Below are 13,644 nucleotides of genomic sequence, written 5' to 3'. Positions count from 1 at the left end.
CCGATACGAAATGGCTTAATAAATTCACAAGGAGTATAATCTCGGGTGAATATTATGAACAACCAGAGAAGAGATTCCAGCCAGACCTTATTCAAAACCATAACCCGACCCCCAAACATTGGAATAGACATATGATTGGTCAGCAGAGGGCCAATAATAAGTACCGGGTTGTCCCGCCTTCAGCTATTTTCAAAGTAACTGCAGTTTCCAACATGGTCCACTGGTCATATGAGCAAACACGGCGTGTTGATTGGTCTTTAGTGGATATATTAACTACGAAGCTCGGTCCAGTCGGTACCTCCCCCAAAGCCTCAGGACAAGGCCAGAGGTACCGACGGACAGGTAAGGAGCAATAGTGCGCTGTAACTCTGCTCTTTTTCTTAACTACTTCTGACATCTATCTTAGTCTATGACTAAACAAAAACATAAAATTAACCATCTAGTTAACTTGTGAAATGAGATGCATTTAAGAATCATGCCATTGGAAACAACTTTGCATTGTATCTAGAAGTAGATGACAAGAATCGTCTCATTTATGTTGAGTGTTAGGACAGCCATCTGTTTCTTGACATTTCCTTGATGTCTTCAGCCTTCTCGATACTATAAGTGACTCAATACCAATGTTGTTTATGTGCCTCCCTGTGGAGGTACATGTAGTGGTAAATTTATATGAAGGGTGATACCCTTGTGTACACCACTTTTACATATATATTAAAAAATTATTTTCCCACGAATACAGAGCGGGCCCTCTAATTCCTGAGCCGTGGCCAGGAGAGGTGAGGCTTACTCCCAAGAATCATTGGGTGAGTGAAAACTATTTCTTTCTAAATTGATGTTACCCTGTATCACTGCTAAATTTTGATTTTGAAGCGCTACCAACACGGATTGAATTATAGGCAGGTTGTGTATGTGTTGGATACTGTTATATATGTGTGTTTTGAATTTTTTCAGGAAGGAATCCTTTGTAAAACTGGAAGTACCGACGCAGTGAGTAACTAGCGGGCGGCACAATACCCAGTATTATTATTTGGTAACAATTCTTTTTTGATTCTTTGATCATATGTACGTTATTGCAGTAGTGTATCCTAATTTGGTCCTGATGAAAGCCTAGTAGGGGAGATGCCCCTGCAGGGCAGAAACATGTTGACCATGATACCAACTATATAGGACAGTCATTATTTTAGACTTTTATACACTTTCTTTTTAATCTTGACACCATGGTTTACCCCGAATAAAGATTTCCCTATATCATGGTAGCCAATTTTAACTAGCACTTATTTCTGATTTTGATCACACTTTTTTCACTGCAATTTGTTCTCTCACACCATAGATACCCACGCATACTACTCTGGGTCGGATCCATCTTGGGTGGTCTTGGAGAATTGGAGATAAACACACACAATTCAATCAGGTGTGTCTCCTTATCTGGACCTTGACCTCTTCTAATCCCAGATGACGATACTCCGCCATATGGGTGGGCTGATGGGATTCATTTCCTCTTATTCATACACTTCTAGGTTCTAACACACATACACCTGCCTTCTTACAATCATATTTTTTGCTCTAATCTTTAGGGTAGAACACAGACCGCCACCAGTCTTTATTTTCTTGTGACTAACAAAGACTAATCTCCAGGTCTCTGAAGGGTGTGCAATCTGGCATTGATGGGAGTGATAATAACCTGCTTCATGCTTTGCCTGTTCCCCAAATTATGGCGGCAACTCCGCAGAAGGCTCATCACTTGGTCCTTTGGCAGACCCGCTCCCCATTACCCCTGCCATCAGTGTTATGGCTAGTTCTGGAGTGAAGGGGGATTGGAACGCCACCATGGCAATGGCAGTAGTAGCTGAGCAGTTATATGTCAATTCTGTTACAATTAGAGATATGTTGGGAAACGCCATAAAAGACAATGATCTCACTGAAAAGAAGACCAAGTCTGATGCCAAGGACATAAAAGCATTGGTGAGCAGTGCTGGAGGGTTTGGGCCACTAGATAATTCCTCTGATTGAGGTGACAGATTCTGTTCTCTAACCAATGGCTCGGAGGCTTCCAGCATGGAGGATATGAAATGGGGTACCAACTCCTAATCCTCGAGAGCAGTGTAAGCAGCACCTCTGATGATTTGACTGATATTGTAAAGAGGGCAAAGCTCCATACAAAAACAAGAAACTCAAAGTCAAATGATAAACTAATTGCGCACAGCATAGAAATGTCACAGCCCTAGCTCTGAAATGGGATTATTCAGCAACTGAACAGGTTTATCCTGAATCACATAAGGCTATGCTGAATGTTGTTGAGGAACCTTCATTAAAGTTAATATACAACTCTATTAAGCAACATCAAGATGAAACACGTTTCGATGGGTGCAAGGACAAACAAGCCACAAAGAAACTTCAGGCAGAAGTTAGGAAAATCTCCAAGGCTTGTACAGAGATTGAAGAGAGGATCACTTCAGTTGAAAACCGCACTGCAACATTGGAAATGGTTGTTTTGAAGTAAAGGGCCAAACTAAATCACTGGCCTATCAAATCATTGATATTCAATGGAAACTTGAAGATTATGAGAATGCACAGAAGCTTAATAACCTCCGGATCTTGGGCTATGAGAAAGGTGTTGAGAGCAGGGATACCGGGCTGTTTCTGGTGAAGCTATTCAAGGGTGCCTTTCCGGGCGTTGTCATCGTGTGACTGAACCAAGAGATCCAGTGGGCTCATTGTTCCCCCTTATGGAGAAGCAAAATCAAAGTCAGGCACAAAGCGGAGGTGATGCCATTATCATTATCGTCTACTTGTGTAATTGTTTGCCTAGGCAGGCGATATTTAAGAAAGCGCAGCCTGTTCCAAGTGAAGCTCTGATTGCCACACTCACAAGACCAGACCTTATTCATGTTCCCATTGAACAAAGGTGGAGGTTGAGACAGTTAATTAAGCTCTGACAGGAGAAAGGCACGGAAACATTCTTGATGAACCCCGCCACCTCACAATTATTTTTGGAAACAAGGTCCGTGTTTTTACATCAGAGGTTAAAGCCGCAGTGTAACTGAATGAACTTAAAGGGCCAAATCTCAATGTTTTCTTTTCTAACCTTCTCTTCTAATTTTTTGGGCTTTTCTCAATCTGCTTAAAATAAATCTGTTCAAGAAATGGTTTATGCAGCTAGGCAACGAGTAAGGCTTGCATGAATATTTGCAGCCTGAATGATAACGTCAAAAGACGTAATATCGCTGAAGATCTTAAAGCTCTTCATGCAGATATTCTGTGCCTGCAAGAAACGCATATAGAGGGATCAAATAAATAATTCTTGAATCTTTTGGTTTCATGTTGGGTGCCTATACGACAACAAGCACAAATACCCGAGGGGTGGCAATTCTAGCGAGCAAGGAATATTTGTGGGTTTATACAATGCTCATCCGACAGGTACGGCAGATGGGTGATTGCTGAATGCCAATTCGCAAGGATTACAATCGCACTCTGTTCGGCTTATGGATCAAATTTGGATGACCCAGTACTATGCAAATTTTTCAAATATTGCACTGGCGTTATGGCCAACACCAATCAAAAAACATCAAAAAGTGATGGGGCTTGAATTTCTTTTTTTTTTTTTTAGAATTGGAGGGAAAAGTTATGCTGACACAGAAAACTAGAGGGTAATACCGGAATTGGCTAACATTCGAGCCGGTTAAAATTATATCCCCTAACACTTGTTTCAAATTGGCACAGTTTCATTGTTTACACAAAACATACATCACACCAGGCAAACTGGCCCTCATATTCCCAGGTAGACCATTTAAGTGTGGTAGATGTGACAGGCCTGAGGCCAAAATTTCTACATGAGACATAGGTGTGTCCAAAGGCGGAAAGCTCCTGGATTAAAGTGGTGAACATTGTGCGGTAGGACTGGTATGGCTCGGGAGACATCCGTATAAACATGTCTACTTGTATATTGTCGGTACACAAACATTGTAAAATGAGATTACGAATGTGGGCATTGGGAAAAGTACTGGCAAAAAGAACAATTGCGATACATTGTGTTTCTCCCAGTGCCCCTGGTGTGACTTGCTGAAAGAAAGACTTACTACAGTGGGCCCTGGCAGGAGAACAACACATGAAGGCATCACAGAGATATGATACAGTTATGAAGGAACTTGCCGAGTGGGCGAAAGTGTTAACTAAATTGTCTGACCCTCCAAACAATAGACTTCCTTGAAGGAGATAGAACTGAAGGACAAAAGGGCACATATATGAAATTAACGCACAGTGCAGAAAATCGCATTGCTGCACTGCGCAATAGGGAAAGGGCAGGAATGCGCCGTACTTAACAATATATGCTGCATTCCTGTCATTTGCCAGCGCTGGAGCATAATGTGCTGCCTAGCACCAACGCTGGCACCTTTGCACCATAGTGCAAGGGTGCCTGCATTGTAGGCAGGATTGCTTTTGCACAGGAAGGAACACCTTCCTGCACACACAAAAAACAGTCCTTAGAGGCATTTTCCTATTTCTATGTGTGCTGCATCCTAAATATGATGTCCCCTGGGTTTGGCGGTAAATATGTGATTGTACTGTGATGGGATTGCAGAGCTGATATGGTAATGTAATGTCTTTGATAAAAAAAACAATAAAAAGAATATTTAAAAAAGCTACATGCTGTTTCACAGAAAAAACTGACCAAGGATAAGAGCGTTAAAATCCATCCCCAGAACGCCTCTTGGGTACTTTACGAGTTTTTGATAAAACATTAAAAAAAGTAAAATAATAATGCTTTCATTCTGTTGCTGTGGTTCTAACGGTGCACAATAAAACAATGTTTTCTAGCTATTTAGATCTAATTTATGTATGTTTTCTGCGTTCCAGCAAAACCGACCTCAGGGAAAATCACACCAAGGATGAAAGCTGGTTTCTAAAAAACAAATAACAGTTAGCTGTCTCAGCTCAGCTCAGAGCTTTTTTCAGAGGCTTTCTGCTCAACAGTGTTTCAAGCAGGTCAGAGAAGGGTTAACAAAGTGTACATTTTACTCTGACACAGATCACACACACTGTATTTCTTTATTTTAAGATATATATTTATGATACACATCTTGTTGCTTTACAGCCACTTGTGTTATTGTATATGTATGTATGTGGTATATGTAGTTGTAAACAAAGACCGCTGTACAATACAAAAAATGCTGCATTTTGATTAGGTCCTAGCCAGTTGATATGTACCCAGGAGATTCATAGCTACCACCCAAGACAAGCGTCGCTATGTATCAAACCACATATAACAACACCGTAGTCCCATAAATAGCTACATAAGAAGATCATAGAGTTCTAATAAGGAACTAGAACTATCACCTCGATTACATAATGTGGTTACTCTGGGAAGCATGGTGCTGCTTTAGAAGAATTCACTTTTGTGTGCAGTAAGCTAAATATTCATTCATTCATTTAATCTTTATTTCGGCACAATAGAGCCATAAAAGATACATAAAACATAAAATACACAATACAAGGTTCATATAAGGGAATTAGTGGTTTTACAGATAATGTGGTCAAGGTTAGGAAATAGTTACACTAAAAACGTAATTTAAATAGATTAAAAAGGCATCAAATTTAAAATGAATATGAAAAACATATAAGAACACATGGATATCATTACTTCAGTCCAGCTCATCATCATAACTTGTTAAGAATAATACTTTAAGAACTATAAACATATATACACAATTAATCTGTCCAAAATGACAGTAACATTTTATAATCAATTGTTATGGAATGCATCATAATTTCATTCAGAGCTTCAGACCCATTTTAATGCGTATAAAACTTGTGGCTAGCAGAAATCTGCTGACGCCGAAAACTATCACCTGTCTGGTATCATTTTTTAAAATTCTTTCCGCTTCTTTATACAAGCGTACTCCCAAATTTAAACACAGAGGTTTAATCCATCTTTTCCTGATTGCCTCATAGGCAGGACAAAAAAAGAGGATATGCGACTCATCTTCTATTGTATTGCATGGACACATGGTACATAGGTCACTAGTCTTTACAGTGTGAGTGCTTGTCCATCTGGCTAAAGTCTTGTTAGTTTTCAAGACCCATATCTAAGTTTCATATATAATGTTTTAGCCAGAGGTGGTTGGAGCTCATCCAAAAACTGCTCAAAGCACAATCTTTAAATGTAAGAAAATTTACTTGTCAAAGTTCCGCCTGTTTTTTAATTTAGTAAACTATAATCGATATATACCCAGAATGCAGATTTTAGTAGCTTCTTCGAGTTTTGGTTCAAGGTTGAAGGCTCGTCCCAAAACTGTGCCAAGCCAATCCTTTTCAGCCATGTACGCTCATGTTTTAACCAGACAATTGAATTATTACAGTCCAATCCCATTATTTCTTGCAGGCCATCTTCATAAACAGCTAACTCAGGTGTGGACCAAATTCTCACCCATAAGGATAGTGGTCTCAAGATAGCGTAATGGTCCGTGCGTTTCATGTTTAAGTCGAGCATTACTGGTATTAATGGCGTACTTGTCAGCAGTCTCAAGAGAGCCCTATAGAATTTATTTTCACAATCCATGGAGACATTCCTACTCGATGTCCCCCATATTTCTGCCCCATATAATGCAGCGGACTGTGCTTTAAATTTAAAACCCTCAAGAGCGGGGGAAATAGCCTTACTATGACTGTTCCCATGTTTTTTCATAATTGGTAAGGTGTTCTGTGTCAGTATAAAATCTACTTTTTTCTACTTGGGTTTTCCATGATAATTTTGAATCTAATGAAACACCCAAGTATGTAAAACCCTCCCCATGTTCTAGCTTTTGCTTATTTAAAAACAAATTTCCCCTGGAGGTTTTATGAGGGTTTATGGCCATGCATGTGGTCTTATTAGTATTTATCTCAAGGCCCTTTCCAGTGCAATATGTTTGGAATGTATTTAATAAGTGTTGCAGACCTCTAGGCGTTTGGGATATCAATATAGTATTGTCTGCGAATAGGGAGGCTGGAACCCTCTCTCCATTCAGTTTCGGTGCATCATTGTTACCGGTCTCCAAATATGATGGGATGTCATTAACAAACAATCAAAATAGTGTGGGTGCCAACACACATCCTTAGCGAACTCCCCTCTTAATAGGGATTGCTTTTGTTAGTTTGCCATTCGGGCCCCATCTTACTTTAGCGTAATTATTTTCCTGCAACCTTATAATCTGCTGCAAAAGGCAAACTGGAAGCCCTTGACAGTATAGTGACTCCCATAGCAGTTCACGTGGGATAAGATCAAAAGCTGCCCTAAGATATACGAATGCAACATACAGATGCCCCTTCCTTATCTTAACATACTTCCAACATAAACAACAAAATCTAAATATCTGGTCTATGGTACTTATTTTGGGTCTAAAACCTGACAAACTTCGTGAGGACACCTTTCTCCTCTATCCATGTGTTCATATAGTTTAAAATATGCCTTGCATAAATTTTTTGTAAGATATCCATTAAACTAATGGGGCCATAGTTAGCTGGTTCATTCCTATTGCCCTTTTTAAGAATCAATACGATTTCCGCCCCCCCTCCAGGTATCCGGAAAATCCACGCCTGCTGTTAAAGCATTGCACAAATGATTAATGTACGGCGCCCAGACATTAATTTCGTGTTTATATAAATCACCTTGGATTTTATCCAGTCCGGGTGCCTTTCCATTTTTTACCACATTAATAGCTAACACTGTTTCCTCTAGTTCAAACACCAATGTGGGTATACTAGGGCTTAACAGTGGAACAACCTTATTTAGAACCCCAACTGTTCTGATGCCCTGTAAAGCTGGGTGAAATGTTCAACCCAGGTTGTCTCCTCGAGAAAGACATCCTTGACTACTCCTCCAGTACGATTCCCCTTAGCCACTAATCTCCAAAACGCCACTTGGTCCTTGCTCTTAGCAGCCATCAACAGTTCTGACCAACTTTCCTCATCCCAATTTATTTTCGCCTTCTCTTGTATTTTCCTATATTCCTTTCTGGCTTCCTTGATTTAAATAGAGTTCTTATTTTTTATTGTTTGTGGTAGTCTAGCTTTCTCATTGCGGCAATCCTTGTCATACCAAGGTTTCCTACTTAACATTAATATTACATTTTTGGGGATTTTTTGGGCATTTTCATTACCAACGGAATTAGTGATTTAAAAAAAAAAACCTTGTGTAAATCTACAAAAACACTCCCTTCAACCTGTGTACTTAAATGTCTAAGGAAAGTGTCAGCTAGTGTACTATAAATTTCTGCTAGCACTTCGCTATGTTCCGGCACGTGGGCCCATTTTAATGAGCAGCGATTATTACTAGCTAGAATGACATCAGTTTTTTTATTAGCTGCTTCACTAGTCGTAACCAAGCCAGACAGTAAACTATTGAGAAATAACAACTGGAGCGGGCGATGATCGCTCTCAATTCTAGGGATAATCTCTAAATCAACTACATAGGTCCAAATATCAAGAGAAACCAAAATATATTTGATTTTGCTTTGGGAGTTATTCCTAGAAAAGGTAGCAGCCATTAGTGTATCTGATGGAAAACAACTGTTACAAGCTCTCAGCCCATAGGTAGCTGTCAACCTCGTGATTTGTACTGCTAGGATGGTGAAGGGGACTAGGTTGGTATTATTTAATACAGGGATATTGTTGGCACTGTCCTCATCTTCAAAAATGTCTCCAAGCCCTATAATGGGCTCGTAATTACAATTTAAGTCACCACCTATTATAATGCTCGATTTTCCCTCCAAAGAATTAAGGAGCAAGTCCAACTTTTCTCATATCTGTGACTCTCTTGCCGAAGGACCTGGTCTGTTATACACATTAAATAAATGAAAGACCCTTCCTTCCTTTGTGTTTATTCGTATTCCGAGTATATCCATTGAGTTAGTACGTAGTTCTGTAATTTTAATCTCAAGTGTTACCTATACCCATATTACAAGCCCCGAGGGCCTCCCTCTAACAGAGGGTACTGCATCAACATGGAATGTTCAATACCCCACTCTATGCGGGGCAGATAACGCCCAGGTTTCCTGTAAAAGGCAAATATCACTTGTTTCAATATACTCATTCCACTCCGGGTCACTAAAATTTTTCCTGAGCCCCGCTATGTTCCATGAGGTTAGTTTTAATCTTGGCTAATTACTACCACTCCTGACTACCAAAGATTCATTTAACACAGTGTGACTTATATTCGTAGTTTCCCTTAGTAGTGATATTTCACCACCCAGGTTTGATATAGTTTTTTGCAACACTAAGCCATCCCCACCCATATCTACCTCCTGTATTGTAGGTAAATTAATCTCTGATACAGTGTAAGAAGCAACCTTTTCACCCTCCATATCTATTTCTATCGGTATAAGTAGCTTTTCATCTCCCAGAGCTTTTGGTAAATACAGTCAATCGACCGCCTCCAGGAGGAAAGATCTTGAAATCTATTAGCAATATGGAGGGGAGACAAATTACTACAGTTCTGGGCTGTTTCTCCACCAACTGGTCTATAAAAGTACCCAAGAGGGAGGGCATGAATATTAGTATTCTGTGTTAAAGACTCCTCATGTAATCTTAATAAGTTGCGGACTGTATCGGGGTGCCTAAAGTTTACGACTATACAGTTGCCTTGAATAATTTTCCTGTGGACCCCCACCAACCCCACCCTGTGGACCATTAGGATTTCATTCATTTTTTGTGGGTTGAATCTTTTAAACTTTTGAAGCCAGTCTACAACTTTATTTCCAAGGTTATGCCATGTCTCATTTTAGTCCTGCCTTAGAGCCGGCACACCAGTTAATATTAACACATACAGGCATGCAGCTGGCAGTAGATTTAAATTATCATGGTTAGGGATTAGCTCTGTTTTGCTTATACTGGATACTGACCCCCTTCTAATGCCATTATCAGTGTGGTCTACTCCCTTCACAGTTGGGTCTATTCTTCTATCTCCTGGATATTTATTCTCACTTTGAGACTCCTTCTTATTTAGTGGTTCAACTCTTTTTCTCACGATGCCTGTGTTATGCGAAATCTAATCTTGGCTGCGCTAGGGGATGTCAATCAGTACTTACTTCCTTAATTTTGGGATAGTTATTTCTATACTCAGCAATTAATTTAGCCCCTTCATCAATAATGCCACTTCCCTTTTCAAACGTGATATCTAGTTTCGCTATAGCCTGGTTTATTTGGGCAATTTTATCATCTAAGTCCATCATTCTAATGCCCAAAGAGTCCTTTATTTGGGCCTGTACAGAGTCTAAGGTAGTCTTAAAAATATCTGCAACGATTTGCTCTAATGTCTCAATCGTGCCATCGACTCTATTAAGATGAGGACAATTTTAAATCTCAGTTTGAGTACCAAATGTCCTTCTTGAGACCCCTGTACATTCAATCACTTCTGTGTCCCCTTTATGTATTGCCCCTAATCGCCTAGCCCCCCCATTGTTCTTGGCATTCCGTTTCCCCTGCGATATAATCTTTGGTTTTTATTTCATTGGTCCTCCCTGCCTTAGTCCTCGAATTCTTGTTGTTATTGATTGTGTTGTTGGTACATCCACTTCAGGGGTATCATCATGGCTAAGGACTGGGTTTACCTCAGGGCTACTTACAGACAAGGAAGGGGATACAGTACTATTGGCCGTGGGCATTTGTAGGGGATCGAGTAGAGTTGGTAAATCACATTCCTTATACGTTGGCAGTTTAGATGGATCCAGAGATAATCTTCTTTCTACCAGTTCAATCTCATGGGTTATGAGTGATTCTGCCCTTAGAATAAAGTTATCCAAAGTCCCTGCCTTACATTTTCGTTTGCCCATGATTGTATGCTAAGTATGATTTCGCAGCTATGCAGGGTTTCTTCTCGTAACTACACTAACAAGTTTTAGACCTCACTCACAAATACAAACAAAAGGGACCTACGGCTACTTAATGATCACAGTTATACAGCTAAGTGCACAGTAACAGGGAAGCGAGAGAAACACACCCTCCCTCCCCTTTACTTCCAATACCTAGTTGATAAGGACCGGTTACAATAACCATCCAATTCTTAGAGCCACAATTCAGTAAACTTTTGGTCTTGGTCTAAGCACACTCTGGCTTACAATACCACCAATATCAATCTGGAATAAAAGACTATAGCTGTCAACATACCTAGTTGGTCCATATGTTTACAGAGTCCAGGAGGGATGGCCTGGTCTGACCTCCTTCAGCCTCTGATGGCCACAGACGGCCCCGCCCTTGTCCCGGGCTTCTCCCGACGTGACCCGCTCCACCGGAGCCCTGCTTGTCTTTTGAGCGCCTCCTGGCGCTTTCCCCCCGCTCTGCTGTCGAACGCGCCGCAACTGCTGCCGGGCAGTGTGGTTCGAGCCCTGGCAACTGCGGCACTGGCGGTGTGGGCGGTGGCTGTGGTAGGGTCCCGGGTCATCCTGGCAGTCCTGGCGTCGTGTGGGCCAAAGGAAAAACGGTAAAGAAAAAGTCAGGGCTCCCACTCCACCGGAGCCCTTCTCTGCTTTTGAGCGCCTCCTGGCGCTTTCCCCCCCGCGCTGCTGTCGAACGCGCGGCAAGGGCTGCCGGGCAGTTTGGTTCGAGCCCCGGCAGCAGCGGCACTGGTGGTGTGGGCGGCGGCTGTGGTAGGGTCCCGGGCAGTCCTGGCGTTGTGTGGCCCAAAGGAAAAACGGTAAAGAAAAAGGCAGAGCATATGAAGATCATAAAGTTCTAAAAGGAACTATAACTTTCACCTCGATTACATAATGTGGCTTCACTGGGAGGCATGGTGCTGCTTTAGAAGAATTCACTTTTGTGTGCAGAAAGCTAAATATGCACGTGAAAACGTTTGGCTCTGCTGCTACAAGGGCCTGAAATAAACTAGTCCTCTAAAAAAAATCCTTTCTAATACTGGTACAAACAAGTGGGAAAAACTAATAAGAATAAAATAAAAATCCAAACAGCAACTCATTTGGAGGCTCTCACTACTCATTAGAGCACAAATCTAGTAATTTTTTAATATGAAATCTGTCTGTAAATTGCTTCCTCAATCTCTTACAAATCTACCAATCTACTTCTGTATATTCAAATGGAAGATTAACTAAAAGCTTCGATGTCTACCAAAATGTTACTATTTTAAAATTGAGCCAATGGGTAACCTGAGTAAAGAAATAAAGAAGGAGAATGCTAGACTTAGGTAGGGACTATTTAACTATTTTAGCTCCTTTAAAAATACATTATTTCATAAATAATTTAATATGGACACAAATGTAAGTAGTGGCCTGAAGGAAAAATCAAAATGGACACCGCAGTTGCCGGCTGGCAGCAATTTGGATATCTTTCACAAACTGGTATTGTCAGATCTAGATAAACACACCAATGCGCACACACAACATACCAACAGAAGGGACAATCTTACCAAGGGAGAAAGGGAGGCACTTTATGCCCTACAATCAGACAAAGACATCACAATACTCGAAGCTGACAAGGAAGACAATGTGGTTCTCATGAACAGTTCAGATTATGAACAGGACATATTATCAAAGCTCAACGAAGCAACCTGCTATGAAGCATTGCCTTCCAATCCCATTTGGTCCCTCACACATCTCAGAAACTCTAGTCTCAAGGGATGGCATGGCTCGTGCCTTCTGGACAGAAACAAATACACATACCTGATGCTAGACCGTCCCAGATACCCTTATATCTATACTCTGCCCAAAATTCACCAAAATCTCCTATTGCTCCCGGGCAGACTGATATTTTCAGTCATAGGAGGGCCGACGGAAAGAATATCTGAATATGTGGACACTTTCCTACTGCCATTAGTTCACAACTTACTGTCATACATCAGGGACACAAAGCATATTCTCAGTACACTCACAGACATCATTTGGGAGGACAGTATGACACTTGTGACGTTAGACGTTATAGCACTGTACACGAGCATCAAACATGATCTTGTACTACAAGCCCTATGATATACATTACATCTTAGATCGGCTTGCCTCTGGGAACACACGGAAATGCTGCTCGAGATGACAAAACTCATCCTTGGCAACAATGTCTTCCTCTTCAAGGAAGGTTGGTAGAAGCAAAAACAGGGGGTGGCTATGGGTTCTAAATTTTCACTCTCGTATGCCAATTTATTCATGGGCAGACTGGAAGAGGAATAGATTTGGAGTATACGAGGTAGCAACTGGAATGATTTGATCCTTTTTTGGGGCAGATTCATAGATGACTGCCTGATGATTTGGACAGGTTCCACTGCAAAACGTCTTGCTATTTTACACACTTAAATAGCAATGACCGTAACATCAGATTCATCTTTCAATATCGCCAGAGGAGCATCACCTTCTTAGATGTGGAACTTTTTATTATGGAAAATAAAATTCAGAGCAGACTTTATAGGAAACCCACAGCTTGCAATGCAACTCTCCCTGCCTCTAATGCACACCCCGGCCACCAGATAAATGCCATCCCTTATGGCGAATTCATGCGTGCCAGACAAAACTGTAGTACTGAATCTGCCTTTAAAGACTGCATACAAAGCATGGCATCCAGATTCTCACACAGAGGATATGATCAAAGAACTGCACATACTGCCCTTGATAGAATCTCTAAGGTCAGCCAACAAAGCACTCACAAGAACAAATTGGGAAAGAGGGACACCAA

General features: G+C 40.9%; 1 protein-coding gene across 1 annotated transcript in view; it reads left to right on the top strand.

Moving 5' to 3' along the window:
• The first annotated feature begins 1,827 nt into the window (after positions 1-1,827).
• The window catches only part of LOC147723958 (uncharacterized), a 39,024-nt gene continuing 27,207 nt past the window's right edge, over positions 1,828-13,644 (top strand). The window contains exons 1-2 of the mRNA XM_086917966.1: positions 1,828-1,962; positions 2,336-2,496. Coding sequence (XP_086774092.1) covers positions 1,828-1,962; positions 2,336-2,496 — 296 coding nt within the window. The remainder of the gene's footprint in view (positions 1,963-2,335; positions 2,497-13,644) is intronic.

This window comes from Lissotriton vulgaris, chromosome 4_1 (assembly GCF_964263255.1).
Source record: "Lissotriton vulgaris chromosome 4_1, aLisVul1.2, whole genome shotgun sequence".
NCBI lineage: Eukaryota > Metazoa > Chordata > Amphibia > Caudata > Salamandridae > Lissotriton > Lissotriton vulgaris.
Note: the sequence above shows the minus strand (reverse complement) of the source record. Positions and strands in the feature narration are given on the sequence as shown.